The sequence below is a fragment of the Tachysurus fulvidraco genome, chromosome 14, assembly GCF_022655615.1.
Source record: "Tachysurus fulvidraco isolate hzauxx_2018 chromosome 14, HZAU_PFXX_2.0, whole genome shotgun sequence".
Classification (NCBI taxonomy): Eukaryota; Metazoa; Chordata; class Actinopteri; order Siluriformes; family Bagridae; genus Tachysurus; species Tachysurus fulvidraco.
Window position 1 is genome coordinate 22,696,176 of NC_062531.1, and position 21,620 is coordinate 22,717,795.

Consider the following 21,620-nt stretch of genomic DNA (forward strand, 5'->3'; position numbering starts at 1 on the left):
CAATGACGATCATTGATTGATCCTTGGGAACAACGGTGATCAGTGATTGGTCCTTGGTTACAATGACAATCAATGATTGATCCTTGGGAACAATGGTGATCGTTGATTGGTCCTTGGGAACAATGGTGATCAGTGATTGGTCTTTGGTTCCAATGACAATCAGTGATTGGTCCTTGGGAACAATGGTGATCAGTGATTGGTCCTCGGTTACAATGACGATCAATAATTGGTCCTTGGCAACAATGGTGATCAGTAATTGGTCCTTGATTACAATGGCAATCAGTGACGATCAACGTTCAGTGATTGGTCCTTTGGGAACAATGTTGATTAATAGAATTCTTAAATATCCTTTCATCTTTTTTTGGGGTGGTGGCCAAACTTTTTAATTGGAATATAAAAGAAAGGAAAAGGCAGATTTCAGAAAGCTAAAGATTTCCTGAGGTACAGTTATCTGAGGTTCTCAAACTTTTTGCAGCTGAGGAAATTCAGAACGATTCGAATACATGGGTTAGTATTAGGGCTTTTAGTTTATTGGGGTTTGGGTTAAAATCTAGTGACAATTCAAACAGACTAATAACTATAAGATCTTAAGAATGCATCTAACAACTTTGATCATTTCCATCACTGTAATAAAGATTAAAATGATGGAGCTCTGGGAATGAGTCACGATTTTACCACGTTTTAAGAAACACGGCACAGATTTGTCTTCTCAGTGTTGTTGTGAGTGGGAATTCATTGTAAGTCTTACACATGACGATACAGATCCGAGGCGTATAAATGACAAAACTCTCAGGTCTGGACTCAGTCTGAACTGTAAGTCATGGCTATGTGATATGTGATAAGATTTGTACTGTTTTATCTCACACAAACACTCCATGCTGCTGAAGTGCTCTTGAATATTTGTTAATAATTCAGTGTGTAGGCCATTGTGTGTGTGTGTGTGTGTGTGTGTGTGTGTGTGTGTGTGTGTGTGTGTGTGTGTGTGTGTGTGTGTGTGTGTGTGTGTGGTGTGTGTGTGTGGTGTGTGTGTGTGTGTGTGTGTGTGTGTGTGTGTGTGTGTGTGTGTGTGTGTGTGTGTGTGTGTGTGTGTGTGTGTGTGTGAGTGTGTGTGTGTGTGTGGTGTGTGTGTGTGTGTGTGTGTGTGTGTGTGTGTGTGTGTGTGTGTGTGGTGTGTGTGTGTGTGTGTGTGGTGTGTGTGGTGTGTGTGTGTGTGTGTGTGTGTGTGTGTGTGTGTGTGTGTGTGTGTGTGTGTGTGTGTGTGTGTGTGTGTGTGTGTGTGTGTGTGTGTGTGAGTGTGTGTGCACAGAATTGCTGGCTCACACAGCATTCTGCAGTCCCTGCTAACACAACTGCACCACTGAGAGGAAGAAGAGGGTGATCCGGTGGTGCTGCAGAGTACGCACTCCTTACGTATACAAACATACACACACACAAACACACACACACACACACTCTCTCTCTCTCTCTCTCTCTCTCTCTCTCTCTCTCTCTCTCTCTCTCTCTCTCTCTCTTCCTCTCTCTATATATAACTCAGTGAGTGCATGTCATTTGCTTACGCCATCACTCTGTGTCTCTCTCTCTCTCTCTCTCTCTCTCTCTCTCTCTCTCTCTCTCTCTCTCTCTCTCTGTCAGGCTCTGCCTCTCTCCAGTTATCATTCTTTCCTCTCCTCCAAAAGAATTCCTCTACTCCTCTTCTCTCTCTCACTTTTTTCTAGATCGCTTCGATCTTTTGTCAGCACTTGGACAAATAAGCTCCCTACTACATTCTCCAACTGAACGAAGACATACTGTAGAAGATCAGGACCGGTACGAGGAGAAGATGTCCACATCAGAGTGCAGGAATTCACAGAGGTGGACGAGATGGATCAAGTCAGCAGCTTCGTCTCTCTTTCTTCTTCTGTTGTGTTCGCAGGGAATAGCCGAGGGACGCAGAGTCACCAAAGTTCCTCGCTGCCCAGCAACCTGCTCTTGCACCAAAGACAGTGCCTTCTGCGTGGACACTAAAGCCATCCCCAAAAGCTTCCCACCTGGCATCATTTCACTGTGAGTGAACACACACACACACACACACACACACACACACACACACACACACACACACACACACACACACACACACACAGTGGACTGTCTACACTGAAGTCAGCTGAGAGTTTTAGTTTATACAACCAAGGTGCTGCTTAATTTCTAATGTTAATATTTATATCGTATATGATTCTTGATTCCGATTGGTCCGAAGGTGTTGATTAATTTTCTATAACAGCATCACTGGCAGTAGTCTTGGTCATATAAGGTTTATATACAGTAAAGGAATAACTTATGATTTCTAAACTAACAACAAAGTCAGGGACTTGTATGGCAGATGCTCCATGTGATCTATGTTTCATGATAAATAGATTCAAAACGTGTGGTTTAACACAAAATGTATAATCTTCATGTGGTGAAGTTTACTCCAAGGACGGAAGGAGTTTTGTTGGAAAACTCAGCATTAAGTTTTCCATCAAGAGAGACAACTAACAGACTATCATGAAAAAAAAACTCTTTCTCGACCTAGCGTTTATTCACAGACCTTGCGTAACTTTGCATGGAAATATAAACTGATACACGATTAAGTTATCGATTTTTTTTTAATAAATACGAACTTGTATTTGTCTGCAAACTGTTTTCGTAGAAGACGGATAAAACGGTTTAGTTAACGGTGCTGTTTCTAGGAAACTACAGTAATCATCATCGCTATGGTAACAGTAACTCCACTTCCTCCCAGCACAGCATCCTTTAGTGGACTCTTGTCCTTTAACGGCACATCCTGTACTGCTTTAATTCAGTCTTACATAAATGTTAATACCATTTTATTCTGATAGGTTGAAGGTTACAGATTGTGAGAAAAGGACAGTTTCTTTCAGACACATTTTGGAGAAGACAGACAGGCGGTCGCCATGACGATCCCAGCATTACCATAGATTGACCTCACGCCCTCATGCACTTTATTACAGAACACTGATGATGTGTGTTTATGTTGCTGCTGCATTTAATGCACTTAATTCACACAAACCATAAAGTGTTGGTTAAATAGCTACATCACAAAACAACGCGTGGACGGTTTATTACGTTAGTCTCATGTCCGTCTTCATGTCTGTTGACCAAAGAAACCTCACATCATATTAACATCTCGTTGTCTCTCTATCATGTATCAGTGGCTGAGATCCACAGAAGTATCTGTAGCCTGACATGAAGTAAAATGTATATAGTTCTGGTGCCCTGATTTTTTTTTTTTCTTCCAAAGTACCGAAGACTCGAAGACGTACGTATCCAGAGTCATAACCTACTTCTGAGAGATTAAAATCCTTCCTCAGAGCAACCTAGCATCTGTTTGAATAATTACTTGAGAAGGCGGAAGTCGTGGATCACTATTAATGGCCGGGATTAATTGTATTTCTTAGTGGATGAGATTTAAATCTGCTCCAGGACGAGACGTTGCCGGTGTCTCGTTACGGCGGATTATTATTATTTGTAATATAGAAAGAAATGACAATGTACGATCTAGCACAAGGAACAAAAAAAAAATGACTGTGAATGCATCAGATTTAGCCAAAGCCTATTTTTCATCTAGTGTCCCTGGAGAGAACGTTACGCTAAAGTCAACCTAAAACAAATTCTAAACTGAAATGAGAAAATTATTAAAATGATTTTCAAAACCCTCGAAATGCTTGCAGAATATATTATTCATTCATTCATTCATTCATTTTATACCGCTTATCCGAACTTCTTGGGTCACAGGGAGCCTGTGCCTATCTCAGGCGTCATCGGGCATCGAGGCAGGATACACCCTGGACGGAGTGCCAACCCATCGCAGGGCACACACACACTCTCATTCACTCACACACTACAGACAATTTTCCAGAGATACCAGTCAACCTACCATGTGGGGGAGGAAACCGGAGTACCCGGAGGAAACCCCCGAGGCACGGGGAGAACATGCAAACTCCACACACACAAGGCGGAAACGGGAATCGAATCCCGACCCTGGAGGTGTGAGGCGAACGTGCTAACCACTAAGCCACTAACACCCCCCCCCCCCGAATATATTAATATATTAAATATATCAATCCAGCCCTGACCTCTTTACACGATCTGTCTAATTTATATAACGTTGTTCGTTGGTGGCTTAGCGGTTAGCACGTTCTCCTCACACCGCCAGGGTCGGGGTTTGATTCCTGCCTCCGCCTTGTGTGTGTGGAGTTTGCATGTTCTCCCAGTGCCTGGGGGGTTTCCTCCGGGTACTCCGGTTTCCTCCCCGGTCCAAAGACATGCATGGTAAGTTGATTGGCATCTCTGGAAAATTGTCTGTAGTGTGTGTGTGTGTGTGTGTGTGTGTGTGTGTGTGTGTGTGTGTGTGTGTGTGTGTGTGTGTGTGTGAGTGAATGAGAGTGTGTGTGTGCCCTGCGATGGGTTGGCACTCAGTCCAGGGTGTATCCTGCCTGATGACGCCTGACCCGAGAAGTTCAGATAAGCGGTAGAAAATGAATGAATGAATGTTCTTTTCCTCCGTAGGACGATGGTGAACGCAGGCTTCACTGAAATCCCAGAAGGAGCGTTTTCTCACCTCCACTTACTGCAGTTCCTGTAAGTACAACATCTATCTATCTATCTATCTATCTATCTATCTATCTATCTATCTATCTATCTATCTATCTATCTATCTATCTATCGAGAAGAAAAAGAAAGAAAAACACTGCAGATATGACATAATGCTGATAGAGCTCAGGTGTTCCAGCAGCCAGATGGGATGGAAACCAAGAAGTTTGTTTGTGCTGACACGGGAATCTTGTAGGCATTCGAGGCGAAACGATCAGATCAGTGAGGGTATGAGTATTAGAGCGATAGTGATGAGTAATTATTTAGTAGGTTTAATAGAAAGCCAATAAAAAAAAGTGCACAGAGCTGAATCACGGAGTGGGAATTAAAAACGATCGGTTCAGTGCTCGCCGAAATGACTTCACTTTCTCTCTCTCTCTGTCATTCTGTCTCTCTCTCTCGCACACACACACACACACACACACACACACACACACACACACACACACACACACACACACAAGCTGCACACTCATATCTGACGTAACGATGGACCTCGTCTCAAAGCAGCTTTACAGGAACCTAAAAATGACAACGTGTAAAATCTACATTATTAATGACCCATAATATGGCAAAATAAACCTCTGAGACGATTTTGTTTCATCCCTGATCATATCCCTGAGAAATCATTTAAACACCATACAGATTTTGTTTCTGCACTGGGACACAGTGTGCAGTGTGGTGTGTATCAGTGACAGGGGCAGCGTCACTTCTGCACTCAACACAGCCAGCAACCTCTACACACTCCTCATACTCACCCAACAATAGCTGCTCTGTTCTGGCTACAAGTGTCTGTGTGTGTGTGTGTATGTGTGTGTGTGTGTGTGTGTGTGTGTGTGTGTGTGTGTGTGTGTGTGTGTGTGTGTGTGTGTGTGTGTGAGCAGGATTTAGCTATGTTATATTATAACATGAGACAGTAATATATTCCGCATCACGTCCTCGATCTCTCACAGTTTCACAACCAAAGTGCAGAGAGCAGGGCTTCAGGTGTCATGTGGGACAGAACCTATTAAAGATCTGTTCTAATTCCAGTGTCTATTCTTCTCTCTCTCTCTCTCTCTCTCTCTCTCTCTCTCTCTCTCTCTCTCTCTCTCTCTCTCTCCTGCAGTTTGCTGAATTCCAACACTTTCACTGTGATTGCTGATGATGCCTTCGCTGGCCTCTCGCACCTGCAGTATCTGTGAGTCTGAACCTTACTGAAATCCAGAGCAATAAAGCTATGAAGGAAGGAGGGAGGGAGAAAGGGAGGGAGAAATGAGGGACGAAGGAAATCAAAATAAGAATATAGATAGACATGTGTTAAAGAGTCAAAGAAAAGAAAGAAAGAAAGAAAGAAAGAAAGAAAGAAAGAAAGAAGTAAAGAAAGAAGGAAAGAAGAAAGAAAGAAAGAAAGAAAGAAAGAAAGAAAGAAAGAAAGAAAGAAAGAAAGAAAGAAAGAAAGAAAGAAAGAAAGAAAGAAAGAAAGAAAGAATAGATTAAACAAACACACAGGGGAAAAAGAAGGAAACAAAAACAAACAAAAAGTAAGAAGGAAACTAGCAAAGAAAAGGAAAGAAAGAAAGCAAGAAACAAACAAACAAAAAGAAAGAAAGAAATAATGAATGAATGAAATAAACAAAGAAACAAAGAAAAGGAAAAATAAGCAAAGAAAGAAAGAGGGAGATGTGTGAACAAACTGTGTGTGCGTGGGTGTGCCCTGTGTGTGCCGTGTGTATGTGTGTGCCGTGTGTGTGTGTGTGTGTGTGTGTGTGTGTGTGTGTGTGTGTGTGTGTGTGTGTGTGTGTGTGTGTGTGTGTGTGAGTGAGTGTGTGTGGTATCGATCTTGTCTCTGCTCCAGTCAGTCTCAGTGCTGAGCTCGACATTTTCTTAATTGCAGCTTTGCTCTCTAATTTATAACTGAAGGCTGTTATGTGTTATATGGCCAGATGTAATATGACCAGATGTTATATGGCCAGATGTTATATGGCCAGATGTTATATGGCCAGATGTTATATGGCCAGATGTAATATGACCAGATGTTATATGGCCAGATGTTATATGGCCAGATGTTATATGGCCAGATGTTATATGGCCAGATGTAATATGACCAGATGTTATATGGCCAGATGTTATATGGCCAGATGTTATATGGCCAGATGTTATATGGCCAGATGTTGTATGGTCAGATGTTATATGACCAGATGTTATATGGCCACATGTTATATGACCAAATGTTCACCAGTCGTTTAGTATGTAAGTGTATTTGTGACAAACCTCTGAATTAACACCACAGAGACCGGAGTTACAGTTATATTACAACAGACTTTTACTCATTGACAATCTCTGGGTCTGTGAAAAGCTCCTTTCTTTCTTTCTTTCTTTCTTTCTTTCTTTCTTTCTTTCTTTCTTTCTTTCTTTCTTTCTTTCTTTCTTTCTTTCTTTCTTTCTTTCTTTCTTTCTTTCTTTCTTTCTTTTGTCTTGCTTGTGCTTTCTTTTTTCTTTCTTTCTTTCTTTCTTTCTTTCTTTCTTTCTTTCTTTCTTTCTTTATTTCTGAGAGAGAGCATGTGGGTGTGAGAGAGTGATGAGAGGACACCGCAGCAGCCTCGATGTCATTACGCTAAAAGGTTTTATAAGATGAATGTGATGCATAGATTACGGAGAGCCAAGTACTCGATTTATTATGCAATCTTAATTGAATTCCACAGTAGAAAGAGAGAGAGAGAGAGAGAGAGAGCGAGAGAGAGAGAGAGAGAGAGAGAGAGAAGATGAAAGACATGACAGCATGCCATTCTATCCACAATCTTTACCAATTATCTTTCTTTTGAACTTAATGATTGTCATGCATTTAATCCCTGTATTTAGCTTTCTTTCATTATCTTGTGGATTGAGGAATTGATAGACACTTTAACTCTCTCTCAATCTGTCTGATTAACATCGTTTTCTTTCTGCCCTGCAGGTTTATTGAGAATAATGACATTCGATCACTGTCCAAATACACTTTCAGAGGCCTGAAGTCTTTAACACACCTGTATGTACAGTATCCTCCTCCTGTAACACGAACATTCTGTATACACCATATATAGAAAATCTGGGCAGTTGATGATAAATTGATGACTAGATCACCCTGTATTATGATTATCCCTCTGGCAGATCTCTGTCTAACAACAACCTGCAGGTTTTACCCAGAGAACTGCTCAAACACCAGGACATCCTTACTGACCTGTGAGTCCTCTTTAAACATCTTACTGAATAATTATTTTCCCCCCCAAAACACTTAAAGGTGCGGTGCACGATGTTTGAAAGCCAATGTTGACATTTGAAATCACCAAAACAAACACACCCCTAACCCAAATGGGTGTCACCCCTGTTTTGATAGCTCCGCCCACACATACATATGTAACCCAGGCAACTATTATGGAGGAACCTGCTGGGGCAGCTGTCCGAGGGGATGTTTTTATCAATAAATGAACTCAAGGAGTAATACTATGGTAATACAGGTCAAATGTGTATTTGTAGTACTGTGTGCTTAGCTCCGTTTCACGCGAAGACGACGTTCAACACCTAGAACTCGAGGCAGCGGTAACGGCAGGTATCCACCATGTTAATGTTTCAGTCGCTTTCTGCTAATGTCAGACATGCGCACTGAACACTCTCTCCACCGCATATTGACAAGACACGCCCCTTACTGCTCATTGGCTACACATTTGTTTTGTTACATGGCCCGACTAAGTTTTCTGAAGCATTTTTCAAACATCTGGCACCCCACCTTTAATATAATGGATTATAACAGTAATCCATCATATAGTTAGAACTATAGTTATATAGTTATATAATCCATTATCGAGTTATATAGAGATATAGAGAGAGAATCCTGAAAAATGTCATATTTTACCTCAAAAATGATGTCATGAAGTAATTAAAAAAAAATTAGAATTCATTACATTTGTCATACTTGTACGTAGGACTGTTTTAATTCGACCTATATCAGTTTTTTTCATTGTTGAATTTCTTCCCATCTGAATTCGATCTGATCTGAAAATCAAAATCAATATCCTGATCTTTTAATGACCTTTTTTTATATTTCTATTTAATTCTATATTTGTTTTTATTTAAGTCTCCAGCATCCGTGCTTTATCTTTACCACCATGGAAAAGTTTTCTATACAGGATAGAGGATTTTTCTATATCTAACTTCAAGAAATAGAAATAAGACATTTTTGTATAAAATAAACAGAAGTTACTTGTAGCAGATGCAATTATTATACAGTACAAGGCTCAAATAATGACGGGAACACTTGTTGGATCATGATGAATGTGGGAATCAGGTCGAAAACAGAATAATGTGACGGATGGTCAATAGTAACCGATATCAATAACAATCCCTTCTGCTTTCTAAACAGACTGATGTCCCTGAAGTTGAATTGACTTGGTGTTATACAGCCATGATTAAGTGTTCCAGTCAAGGGCGGTTCTAGACCTTTAAAACTATAAGTATAATTTTTACTTTCAAAAATAAAAAAATAAAAATTACGTTAAAATGCAGGATATGTCGTCGATTTGAACGGAGAAGCACAGGTACGCGCAGCGTGCACGCGCAGTCAGAGCTGGAGGCGTTTATCTATAACGTTAATCGGCGGAAAGCCGCAAAGTCGGCAACATAAAGCAGTGAAATGTCACTATTCTTATTACCAGAGTTGTAGCACAAACAAAATATTAATGTAAACAATTCATTAATTACTAAATAAAAATAACATTTATTGATTTGGTCTTTGTCTTGTGACAAAGACTATTATTTGTTTTATTAATGGTTATTTGTTTATTAATGGTTGCATTCACTGGACACACTGTTTGTAGAGAATGCACACACACATGAACTGATCTGATTCAAGACTGGCATCATTACATCATGCGTAAAATTTTGCTGTCCACTTTTGCCATTTTAAGTAATACCATAACTTTTGGCTTACTGTGTAGTCATATAATATATAATATAAAACTCTTCTTGTTTTAAATTCTCACTAAGGGCTAAAACCCCTAAAGATGAAACCCTAGAACCGCCCCTGGTTCCAGTCATTCTTTAAGTCTTTATATCAGGAAAAACCTCATCATTGGCATGTTGTAAAATTATCGTTGTATGAGTGAAATAAATCAGCTCAGGATCTGCTGCTGTAGGAAACAAATGACCTTCGAGGTGGAAACAGCGACTCTGCTTCGTTATCCCGTGTCTCGTCGTGTTCGCTTCTCGCTTAAGTATTTTTACATGTGTTATTGATGTAGAACTCGTGCCCTGCTTTCTCAGAGACCTGAGAGGGAATTCGTTCCGCTGCGACTGTAAGATTAAATGGCTGGTGGATTGGATGGAGAAAACAAACACCTCTGTCCCGGCTATATACTGTGCCAGTCCCTTCGAGTTCCAGGGTCGACGTATCCAGGACTTAACACCGCGAGACTTCAACTGTATTAGTGCAGGTATGGAAGGAGTGCTTTGGCCATCCTGGGATCTCCTCAGCTGAGGGATACAAACTCATGCAGGAAAATTGCTAAATTATGGGACGGTCTGCTGTGCATATATTTCTTTATTATGTCCAAACTTGGGGGGCACGGTGGCTTAGTGGTTAGCACGTTCGCCTCACACCTCCAGGGTCGGGGTTCGATTCCCACCTCCGCCTTGTGTGTGTGGAGTTTGCATGTTCTCCCCGTGCCTTGGGGGTTTCCTCCGGGTACTCTGGTTTCCTCCCCCGGTCCAAAGACATGCATGGTAGGTTGATTGGCATCTCTGGAAAATTGTCCGTAGTGTGTGAGTGAATGAGAGTGCGATGGGTTGGCACTCCGTCCAGGGTGTATCCTGCCTCGATGCCCGATGACGCCTGAGCACAGGCTCCCCGTGACCCGAGAAGTTTGGATAAGTGGTAGAAAATGAATGAATGAATGAATGTCAAAACTTTGTTCCTCTGCTCTTGATTTAAGAAAAAAAAAACAGCTTAACAATACAATATGTGAAAAAGTTCACAGGGGTGAACACTTATGCACCTTTCATTTGAATCTATCCTCAGATTTTGCTTCATATGAGACCTACCCATTCCAGTCCCTCTCCGTGGAGGCGTACGACTTTAACGATGACCTATACGAAGTGTTCGCTCAACCCAACACGGGAATATGTGCCGTTTACATCTGGGATCACGTGAACATGCTTTTCCGTGGCCATTACAACATCACGTGTAAGTCAACATTTTTTTTTTTTCCAGGATCACTGACAACCGACTGATCTCAAGCCATGCTTACAACATACTGTACATGCTAAATACGCTTCTGAAGATTTAAGTTAACATACTGTATGACAGGTTTGGATTAAACAATTCCTGGGATTTACAGAAAGCTTTTAGTGAATCAAATCCTGTCAGCAACTGAAGCATAAAAGTTCCCTGCCCTCTTGATCTCTTTCCACGTTACAGTGTGACTAAAAGCATCCGCGCTATACTTACTCCACTCTAACCTTGCTCCACTCAAGCTGCTTTTAAAGTAATGGGCCTTGCTGAAAGAGATCGGTGATGTGAAAGAGGAGGTTAATCACTCTGGCTGGGGAAGAGGAAAGGAGATATCAGAGGGATTAATCATGGCATGGCTTGCTGTTATAGGAAAACGATCGACGACAGGATGCTGTGGTGACGTTACAAAAGTCGCTAAAGTTTTACAAAGATTAATCTCATCAATAATGAAACTTCAGATAACTTTTGAATCTTTTAAAAGAATTTAAAATGCATTTTTATATCACTCACGTTACTGCAGCTATAAAGAGCAGCTTCACCAGCTTCCTTTTTCTCCATCAGTGTCCCTGTGATTGAGTTGTTACTAGAGAAAAAGTAATATATTACAATGAGGTCACTTGGTAACCAATCGGATTTGAGAATTCGGCAGTACTGGTACTGTGGTACAAGTCAGATGGTGAAGTTTGGGGGAAGTCATGGCCTAATGGTTAGACTCCTAACCCTAAGGTTGTGGGTTCGAGTCTCGAAGCGACGACGATTGAGGTGCCCTTGAGGCACCGTACCCCCCAACTGCACCCCGGGCACCACAGCATACTGTAAATGGATGCCCACTGCTCCGGGTGTGTGTTCACGGTGTGTGTGTGTGTGTGTGTGTGTTCACTGCTGTGTGTGTGCACTTTGGATGGGTTAAATGCAGAGAACGAATTCTGAGTACGGGTCACTGTACTTAGCCGTACGTCACGTCACTTATGAAATGTATGAAGATATTTTATGATGTTATCATTCAGGTCTTTAGTTTACTCCTCAAATTATGTAAGCAAAGACCTGCAGAATTCATCTTCAGATATTCCCTGTGAGACATAATGTCTTATGTCATGTTCCAGCTCGATCTGCAGTGTACTGCAAGCCCGTGGTGATCAACAACACACTCTACATGGTGGTAGCCCAACTCTTTGGAGGATCCCATATCTACAAGTAAGAGTCTCAGAGTTAAAACACAATTATGACCATATATGGGGATTGTGTTAATATAACCGACATAATACAGATATAGCCAGAATATTATGTGTCATTTCTTTTATAGAATTAAAAAAAGGTGTGTCGTTTTGTTTCTGATCGGCAGAATAACAATTGAATTAGGACGTTTATGACCCGCGCTACGTGATCTATCCTGGAGGCTGATTTTTCCACCCATTTGCTAATCATTCAAGTAATGATTGTGTGTGTGTGTGTGTGTGTAAAAAACTCAAGTAATGATTTAATCAGTCAGAGCCCGATGGCCTTAAAACAAGCAGTTATACTATGTTAGGTTTACAGTACAGGTGGGTGCGATGTTGTAATATCAGGTTGTTGGCAATTGAGATAACAGTACAACAAAACAACAGCTTTTTAGCTTTTCAATGTAATCCTCATACGAATCAGTTGTCTAACGTCTATACCTTTATCGCTAGATTTGATGCTTTATTTGCTTTATTTAATCTTTTTTCAGCTTGCAAGTTTCATCCTTTTTTGGTCTTTTGGTCGAAAACCAAAAGTGGTTGAAAAGTGGTTTTAGTTGAAAACCAAAAGTGGCATTTTTAGAATTTGTATCCACTGGCATTCCAGTGAATATAGATCATTGAATGTTCATTCATTCGTTCATTCATTCATTCATTCATTCATTTTCTACCGCTTATCCGAACTACTCGGGTCACGGGGAGCCTGTGCCTATCTCAGGCGTCATCGGGCATCAAGGCATTTATTCAATATTCACTTCTGTTTTTATTTTTATTGAGCTAAAAATCCTGTTGTTTGCCATATTTGTGAATGATAACTGGAACTATCAAGCTTTTAATATATTTAATATTACTTTAGAAACATAAAACACAATGGGAATAGCATTTTCTGTTATTTAGATAAATATGTAGATGAGAAAATGCTAATCAGGTAAAGTGCTAAAGCTGTTTCTTTTTTAACATCATTATTCCCTTCTTTTGAACATTACATTGCATTATGGCACAATTCTATTCTTCTTAATAACAAATGCAGAGCAAATGTCATTCATGCAGGTGGGAAGAAGGCCCTTTGCAGTTTGTGAAAATCCAGGACATTGACGCCAGCCGTGTCCGCAAACCCAATTTCATTGAGACCTTTCAGATTGAAGGACTCTGGTACTTTGCTGTAGTGGACAGCTCAAAGGCAGGCTCCACGAGCATCTACCAATGGAACAGCAATGGCTTCTACTCGCACCAGTCGCTTCACCCGTGGCACCGCGACACACACATACACTTCCTGGAGGCAGACGGTAAGGCTCGGCTAATCCTCTCGAGCTCCTCGCAGCCTCCGGTGGTGTACCAGTGGAACCGTGGAACACAGCAGTTTGTCTTTCACTCACAAATCCCACATGCAAGCGATGTCCACTTGGTCAAGCACTTCTGGGCCCATCAGGCACTCTACCTCTGCCTGATGCGGTTCATTGGAGACTCGAGGCTCGTGCGATGGGAAAGCCAGCGCTTTGTGGAGATCCAGACGCTCCCTTCGCGTGGCTCAATGGCACTGCAACCATTTTGCGTAGGAGTGAGACAGTACCTGGTTATGGGCAGCGATTACTCATTCTCGCGGATCTACCTGTGGGACGAGCTCACACAGCGCTTCCAGCCTTTCCAGGAGCTCAACGTTTTGGCACCTCGTGGATTTAGCCTGGTCTCCATTGACAACAAAGATATCCTGCTGGTTGCCAGCTTTAAAGGAAAGACCGTAGCATATCAGCATCTACTGGTGGACCTCAGTGCCAAGTAACATGAAACTAAAGATGTTTTCATCCAAGGAAAATTGATTTGTTAAAAGAGATCAATACCTTGCCTGGCTTTGGTTTCAGATTCGGTTTATATGCTATTCTTTTGGACGGGTTTTTAATGTTTAGACATTGGAGAAATCAGAAAATTAGTTAGCATGCTCTCTTACCCTTCAAAAATAGACTTGGACCCTGCTCATTACATCTCTTCTGGATATAAGCGTATACATATACAGTAAATATGACTGTAATTGAAAACTGAGTTCAAAGTAAAACAAGATCTACATTCAATATTCACTTTATTAGGAGCATCTGCCAATCAGCCAATGCAGTTTACACCCAATACATCCAGGGAGCATCTGCTCAGGTCCAGATGCAAAGAAAAACCGCCTTGTTCAAGATTCAAGATTTTTATTTGTCACATACACAATTATATAGGGGATATATAACTAGCAGTGAAATGTGAGTCAGGTCCGCTCCACGGACATTGCACTTATTAGAAAAGCACAACAATGAAAAAAAGAGATAAAAGTAAACAATGAAAATATAAGAATAAAATATAAAAAATATGTATGATGTAGAATGGAAAATAATGTGCATGAAAGTAAACTGTAGTTATAAATATAAGATACACAGTGATGTACAAGAGGCAATGTGCATATGTGTATTATACTGTAGTCTTAAATATTAAGAAGCTGATATATTATTATAATATTATAATGATATTATTATAATAATATTATATTATTATTAAATATTATGAAGCTGTTGATACGAAGCTTAGAGGAGAATGGGCAGTCAATCTGATGGGAAGCATTCAATGACTTCAGTAACAACGCTATACAAACATGGCCAGCAGAAAAGCATCTCAAAATGTATAACACTTTGAACCCTGATGCAGGTCTAGGGTTACAACATCTGGATTGGCTGACTGGATAATTGTTTGCATGAATAGGTGTTCAGATGTTCCTACTAAAGTAGACCGTTTGACAGTGAAGCACCCTATTAAGCATGGAATAGACTTTATTTTTTTTGTTTACAGTCAATTTGACGGGTCTTTCCAGAAAATACAGATTACATGACCATGATTTGACCAAAGTAACATACTTGTTATAAACAATAGATAAGATTTCAACTTAAACATATAAATGCTTTAAACCTCCTATTCGAATCCATACTTTTTTTTCCCAGGTTCATGTTTTCTATCTCCAGGCCTCATCAAAGTTTATGTCCAACATCTGTTTGTGCTATGAGCATGTGCTGTGCTAGACTAATAACTAGAATACTTTCTATGTCGTTATAACAATATTATTTCATCCTATTTTCATCTACACATTTTATCCCATCGTGCAAGATTGCAAAGTACAAACTTATTGTCATTCTGTTCACTGAAACTACTGGAAAAACAAGCATCTCTGTCTCTTCGGGTCATCCTTAAGACTGAGCATGTGGAGGAACCGTGACTAACATGAACCGTCACAAACGTTTGTTGTCAATATTACAAATAAATTTATACTATACTTTCTCACCATCTGTTGTCAATCAGGATGATTTTGTTCTTGTTCTGAGTTTTTATAAATGTGAAAATGGGGGGGGGGGGGGGGTGTCAGATATGTCAAGCCAAGTCAAGTGGGTTTTCATTGGCATTCCTCTGTATATACCTTGGAAACACTGGAACAAAATGGGGTTTCTCCAGAACCATAAAACAACACATAATAATACAGTGGTACAGCACACAAGACTACATAAACTGGAAAGACGCAACAGTGTGAGACGCAGAACAGAAGACGCATAGACACATAGGACAAGAGAACAGTGTTATGTGGAAAAGCTATTGCACAATAGACTATTGTGATTTGTAGCAGTAAAATTTTACCGGGAATATTCAGTCCCTGGGATTTTGCAGTAAATTCTGTCATCGCAAATTCCTAGAGCCGTGATACTTTTCCTGCACATTTGAGCCGAGACTTGTCGTGTGACATCATCACAACACACATTCAGCCAAAGCCATCTTTGGTTCACATGCTTCGAACATGTGAACAGCGGTCGTAGAAAGTCATTTGTAATTTCACCAAATCAAATCAAATCAAATCAAATTTTATTTGTCACATACACATACATATAGGGTACGATAAGCAGTGAAATGCTTTATGCAACTGTCCGCTATAAGAATAAAGAATATCAGAAAAGTATAAAAAAGAGCAAAAAAATAAATAAATAGAGAATAAAATGATAAGAATGTATAAACTATATAAGAAAAGTATATAAAAACTATATAAAAATATGAATATGAAGAAATAAAGAAATAAGAGAATATGAAGAAATAATGTATATACATTTATTCAATTCGAATAGTTTTTCTGCTAAATGTTTTTACAGCAAGAATGCAAACTCGAAGTAAAGTATTGGGGTGTAACGTTTGGAATCGAATTGTTTTCGGTGATGAATAAACTTGAATTGAAACTCTGCAGACGTAAATGAGAAAATGTAAACAAACAAACAAACAAACAAACAAACAAACAGTAAAGTCAAGGACGAAAAAAAATAGATTCTATAATTGTCCGGCATATTAAGCTAAGGAGAATTATAAGTATTTTTTAGTGTATTTTATTCATGAAGGTCTGTAAAAAAATAAAGGTACCATATCCATAAAAGTCAACAAAAAGTAAATATAAAAAAAGTTAATATTCTCTTGTCCTTTCTTTAAATATTCTGCATAATATATAATTTCCTTAAATATAATACAGGTCCCGGTATGAGACGAAATTCCTAACAATATCCTGAAATGAATCTAAATTCTTATTCTAGTTCTATTTCAAATTTACTGATTTATTATTGTTCTTATTTTTTGCTAATCTGAAATGAACATCTCTGTGGTTTAGCATCGATAGAGCTTCAACTTCCGTTACTCCAAACCGACAGGTGGCGCGTCACCGCCAGAGTTAAGACTAAGATTAATAGAAGTCGAAGGAGTTCTGCTGTTTTTCCGGGTTGTCTGGATGCAACTCAAACCACTCTATATCGGATGTGTAGTGCGCACTATCTAGGGTGCTTGTCTGTGTTATTTCGAAGCCTACCAAGTGCTCGTGATAGTCATTCAGGATACGGCCTATGTAGCAAAACCAAAACACCACAATAGCAAAAGCGGAGGAGAGATTTGTTGTTTATTTTGCGCTAAACAAACATGTCGGTTGTTTATCAAATTGTCTAAAGCTCTAGGAAGGCGTTAATGTGGATTAGTTTATCTGCTAATGCTTGTTTCAAACGTACGATTAAGGTTAGTCGATATAAATACTTAACCTTTGCTATTAGTGTAAACATTCGAGCTGTGTTTCTTGTGTCTGCTGCTGTGTCTCAGTGTGTTAATGACTCACTTACATGGTGTTTCTGTAGGCTTATGTATGGATCTGTAATAGATTATAATCCTTATGGCTTGTGTTACTGTATCTCTATAGATCAAGAGCAGTTTCAGGTCTTTTCTAGCTTTTATATTTGAACCTTACAGACACTCGATGTGGCCCTGAATATAAAGCAGGTGAAATGTGTACAGAAATAAAATCAAATCTAATACATTTTAGTTTAAAGATATGATTATTTTAAATGTTGGAGTTCATCCCTTTTACATAGCAGACAGATTAGACAGTTTTAGTTACTTAACTTTTATCGATTGTTATATATGATCATTTTTGTTTATTATTATTTTGATTGTGAAATTCTCTCTTCGTTTTTGTAGCACGATGCCGGTTTCTATACAGCAGAAAGACGGCACGTCATCCTTCGAGTTTCCACCTGCCTGGGAAGATGACAAACGGATGGCTTTCTTGTTTTCTGCTTTCAAAGCGAACCGAGAGGTCGATCCAAGTGACTGGGACGACAAGATGAACTTCTGGACGCCTTTGGTGGTGCAGAGCTGCAGACAGCGTGGGCTTGTGTGTACGAGCTTGCAGGAGCTGAACGAAATCTTTCGGCGAAAGGGGAACGCTCCTATGGGCCTAAGCACCGTTATACAGTGTATGATCAGGTACTGCAGGTGTTTACAGTACAACCGGATGTGATATTGATGGACAAATCCACTCAACTTTAATTTTAACGCCTAATGTTATAGGTTTGATGTATGTTTTGGAATACCACTGGTTTTCAAAGTTATGGGTTTTTCAGGTAATGGTTTCTGTCTTCTTATGTTTGCATTTTCCTTCCAGAAGTGGCAAAGTGCAGAAAGAATCCGACTTTGCTGCTAACGTAGATTCCGGCTGGTTGTCGTGGGGTGTCGGGTTGTTGTTGGTCAGACCTCTGAAGTGGACGCTATCCGCTCTACTGGGCAGTGGGCGAGTTCCGCTCGAGGAGTCGTTTGTGGTAATCGAATTAGTTAAAGTGAGTTTCTCCCAGTTTAAGACTCCAGTCTGAGTACCAGTTGCACTAACACAAAGCCTGGTATTTAAGTGTTAAATCTCCTGCGTGTTACAGGAGAAAGCTGCAGCACTGATGGCTGCCTATCGGAGTTCGCCTCTCGCAGGGCGCTCTCTGCTCTTATTTCAGGAACTGCGCTCTTTCTCCTCTCATATCTGTCCTGATGAGACCACACTGTGTCTCGCGCTGCTGCAGCTCCAGAGGGAGAAACACATCACCGTCTCGCTCCATGAAGGGGAAAAGGTTGGTGAGGTGCAGTGTAGCAATACGGATTTCAAAGCCTTGCATGTTTCTTTTTTTCTGTTTAACACTGCATTAACTACCCTTGTGTCCAGCTGGTGAAGTTCAGTCAGGCAGGAGAGGGCCGCGTGTCTCCGGTCAGTGAGGTAGATCTGGGAATCTATCAGCTCCAGCGTAGCAAGAAGCTGCTGGAAGAAAGAGTTGAAGCCCTGGGGCAAGAAGTGGAGAAGTAAGTCAGATTGATTTTGTATAAAGAAGTACAAGCCCTTTCATCCCTCCTGTAGTGCCTCACTCCATCCACCCCTCCCACAGTGCCTCACTCCATCCACCCCTCCCACAGTGCCTCACTCCATCCACCCCTCCCACAGTGTCTCACTCCATCCACCCCTCCCACAGTGTCTCACTCCATCCACACCCCCAACAGTGTCTCACTCCATCCACACTCCAACAGCGCCTCACTCTATCCACCTCTCTCACAGTGCCTCAGCCCATATACCCCTTGCATAATCCCTCATTCCTTGCACCCCCCGCCACTGCCTCACTTGTCCCACCCCTGCCAAACTGCCCCACCCTATCCACTCATCCCATAGTGCCTTCCCCCTTTCTCTCTTCCCATAGTGGCTCTTTACTTCTAAACCTTAGGAAGACTTTTGTGCTGTATGTTTGTAATAAAAATTCAATTGGAATTTAGTTAATAAGGCACATCATTGTTTATATTATCACTTGTATTTTCAGATGTAAAGAACAGGCAAAGACTCTGCTAAAAGAGGGGAAGAAGTCACAGGTATGAGGACGTGATTACATCAAATCTCTAGATTAGTTTTTAGAACTTTTTGACAAATGTGTGTCCAATAAGGATTTTGGTATATATTAATGTTATATATTAATATGGATTACTTATAACCAGGTTTTTTTTAACAGATATCTCTCTCTGTCTCTCTCCCTCTCTCCCTCACCCAGGCATTAAGATGTCTAAGGGGTAAAAAGCGTGTAGAGGGCAAAGCCGATCGGCTGTACGTTCAGCTAGAAACAGTGAGAGGAATCCTGGACAGGATAGCGAGCTCACAGACCGATCGTCTGGTAAAATACACTTAAATATTAATTCACATTTCAATCGCAAGGACACTTGGGCATCTAGGGGTATTTTAATATTTACTAATGAAAATGGTTTGTTTTTCCACGTTAGTTATTTAGCATGTTGAATATGACCTGAACTTCAGGCACTGTACAGAGATCGCTGTACTGTGTTCTATGCAGGAAGTTCATTTCTGTAAGATAAAATGTAACTAAAATATGAGTGGTTTAATACCTTTACTGTTATAAGTTTCCTCATACACATATTAGCTCACTTAAAAGATAACACTGTGTTTGTGTGTGTTTGTGTGTGTGTGTGTGTGTGTGTGTGTGTGTGTGTGTGTGTGTGTGTGTGCGTGCGGTAGGTGATGCAGGCATACCAGGCAGGTGTAGCAGCTCTGAGGATTTCACTGAAGGGAATAACCGTTGAGAGAGCTGAGAACCTGGTTGATCAGATTCAGGAGGTGAGAGAGTTTAAGAAGTGTGTGTGTGTGTGTGTGTGTGTGTGTGTGTGTGTGTGTGTGTGTGTGAGAGAGAGAGAGAGAGAGAGAGAGAGAGAGAGAGAGAGAGTGTGTAATTGTTTGTCTATCATAGAGCTCTTCTGGTTACATTGGTGTCTTTTGTTTCTTCTTCTTTGCCTCCCTCTCAGCTGTGTGACACTCAGGATGAAGTTAACCAGACTCTGGCTGGAGGAGCTTTAGACTCAAGTACGTTAACATTATGTTCACCTTTTCTGCAAATCTTTATGGATTTTTAAAAACGTCATACTCAATAATCCTTAATCGACGATGACGACAGCTCTCTGTGCCATTATTCCTTTATAAAAAGTATTTTTGTTAATGTGTATATTATGAATATTTTACAAATAACATTATACAGATGTTTTAATGATGCTATAATTTATAAAAATGGTTTAAATGGTTATAAACACAGCATTAGATAATATCAGTGTTTATAAGCACTACATTAACATTATACTATAAGGCTCTTGTAAACACAAAATAGTTGTTGTGGACAAAAATACCATTATTTTCTCTTAAGCAGATACCAAAAACCTATAATTGGCTGATATTGGAGTAAAAAAAATATATTATTTTGTGCAATGAAGCAAAAGTCTTTATTTATAATCCACTAAATTTGAGTGGAATAACATTGATGACTTTGATTTGTTTTGCTTTCCTTCTAGCTGAAAGAGAATCAGAAGAGCTGGAAGAGGAACTGAAGTCGTTATTGGAAGACAGCGCTCCAGACACAAGTCTAACGCTACCAGAGATTCCTCATCACCCTGTCTCTACTAAAAACACTAGCGTATTAGATGATGCTTTCTTTCACTCACTGCCCTCTGTGCCTGACAATAACATCACAGACGAGGAACTGGAGAGAGAGCTGGGACGACTCAGCCTGTACGTTTCTTTCCTCTTTCATTCTCCTGTGTGTTACAGGGCTGGTTCTGTGTGTTACAGAGCACAGTATATTAAATAGTGTTTAAATAAGAATCATGTTTGCATCTCTGTAGTCATGATGTCGCTCTTGTCTCTAGGCTAGGCTCAGTAGATAAACATACCTATAGTTTAAAACAATTCTATTCTATTTACATCCATCCTTTCAGTTGTTCTAAGTAAAGCTAATACAGTGTTAATGTATCTTGCCTTAGGAATTGTTCTGATTTGAATATAATGGTTTCTTGTTTGATTCTCTGTAGGAAGGCAATGTAAAAGACGGACGGACGTTTGGATATACGAAGATTCCCGACACAGCACAATATACACGGCTACCACAAATAACTAGATAGGCTGCTGCTGAATAGAGAGAGAGAAGGCAATCCAATAGCCTGTGTTTCCTTTCTTTCATTTCTTTCTTTTTGCCTTCGTTTGTTTGTAATGGCATGCTTGTGATTTTTCTTTTAAAAATACATTTTAAAGAGTGGCCTTTGGAGTAATATGTAATAGATATTCTAATAAAAATGACAAATCACTATGCCTAATAAGATTCGCATTTGAATCCTATTTAATAATCGAGCTGGTTATT

At 40.1% G+C, this 21,620-nt stretch overlaps 2 protein-coding genes across 3 annotated transcripts; both read left to right on the forward strand.

Annotated features, from left to right (window-relative positions):
* Positions 1-1,339: 1,339 nt before the first annotated feature.
* Positions 1,340-15,396, forward strand: lgi3 (leucine-rich repeat LGI family, member 3). The gene is made up of 10 exons (XM_047823112.1): positions 1,340-1,395; positions 1,716-2,043; positions 4,552-4,623; positions 5,744-5,815; positions 7,571-7,642; positions 7,765-7,836; positions 9,913-10,082; positions 10,667-10,831; positions 11,983-12,073; positions 13,147-15,396. The coding sequence occupies exons 2-10, from the start codon at positions 1,820-1,822 to the stop codon at positions 13,874-13,876; spliced, it is 1,668 nt and encodes a 555-aa protein (XP_047679068.1). The 5' UTR covers positions 1,340-1,395; positions 1,716-1,819; the 3' UTR covers positions 13,877-15,396.
* Positions 15,397-16,954: 1,558 nt separating this feature from the next.
* On the forward strand, positions 16,955-21,576 carry chmp7 (charged multivesicular body protein 7). 2 transcript variants are annotated; one of them, XM_027152769.2, is made up of 11 exons: positions 16,955-17,148; positions 17,605-17,892; positions 18,071-18,242; positions 18,336-18,521; positions 18,614-18,747; positions 19,254-19,302; positions 19,479-19,598; positions 19,958-20,056; positions 20,242-20,299; positions 20,779-20,995; positions 21,295-21,576. In XM_027152769.2, the coding sequence occupies exons 1-11, from the start codon at positions 17,123-17,125 to the stop codon at positions 21,305-21,307; spliced, it is 1,362 nt and encodes a 453-aa protein (XP_027008570.1). In that variant the 5' UTR covers positions 16,955-17,122; the 3' UTR covers positions 21,308-21,576. The 2 variants fall into 2 exon arrangements, with proteins under 2 accessions (XP_027008570.1, XP_047679069.1); XM_047823113.1 differs by lacking the exon at positions 16,955-17,148 and adding an exon at positions 17,385-17,406.
* Positions 21,577-21,620: the final 44 nt, after the last annotated feature.

What these genes read in the sequence shown, in the direction of transcription:
- lgi3 (XM_047823112.1), top strand. Translation starts at nt 1,820, where the DNA reads ATGTCCACATCAGAGTGCAGGAATTCACAGAGGTGGACGAGATGGATC. An exon ending in CTCCACTTACTGCAGTTCCT is followed by an intron (nt 4,624 to 5,743) that starts GTAAGTACAACA and finishes TCTCTCCTGCAG; the next exon opens with TTTGCTGAATTCCAACACTT. An exon ending in CAGGACATCCTTACTGACCT is followed by an intron (nt 7,837 to 9,912) that starts GTGAGTCCTCTT and finishes CTGCTTTCTCAG; the next exon opens with AGACCTGAGAGGGAATTCGT.
- chmp7 (XM_027152769.2), top strand. Translation starts at nt 17,123, where the DNA reads ATGCTTGTTTCAAACGTACGATTAAG. An exon ending in TGGTTGATCAGATTCAGGAG is followed by an intron (nt 20,057 to 20,241) that starts GTGAGAGAGTTT and finishes CCTCCCTCTCAG; the next exon opens with CTGTGTGACACTCAGGATGA. An exon ending in TGGAGGAGCTTTAGACTCAA is followed by an intron (nt 20,300 to 20,778) that starts GTACGTTAACAT and finishes CTTTCCTTCTAG; the next exon opens with CTGAAAGAGAATCAGAAGAG.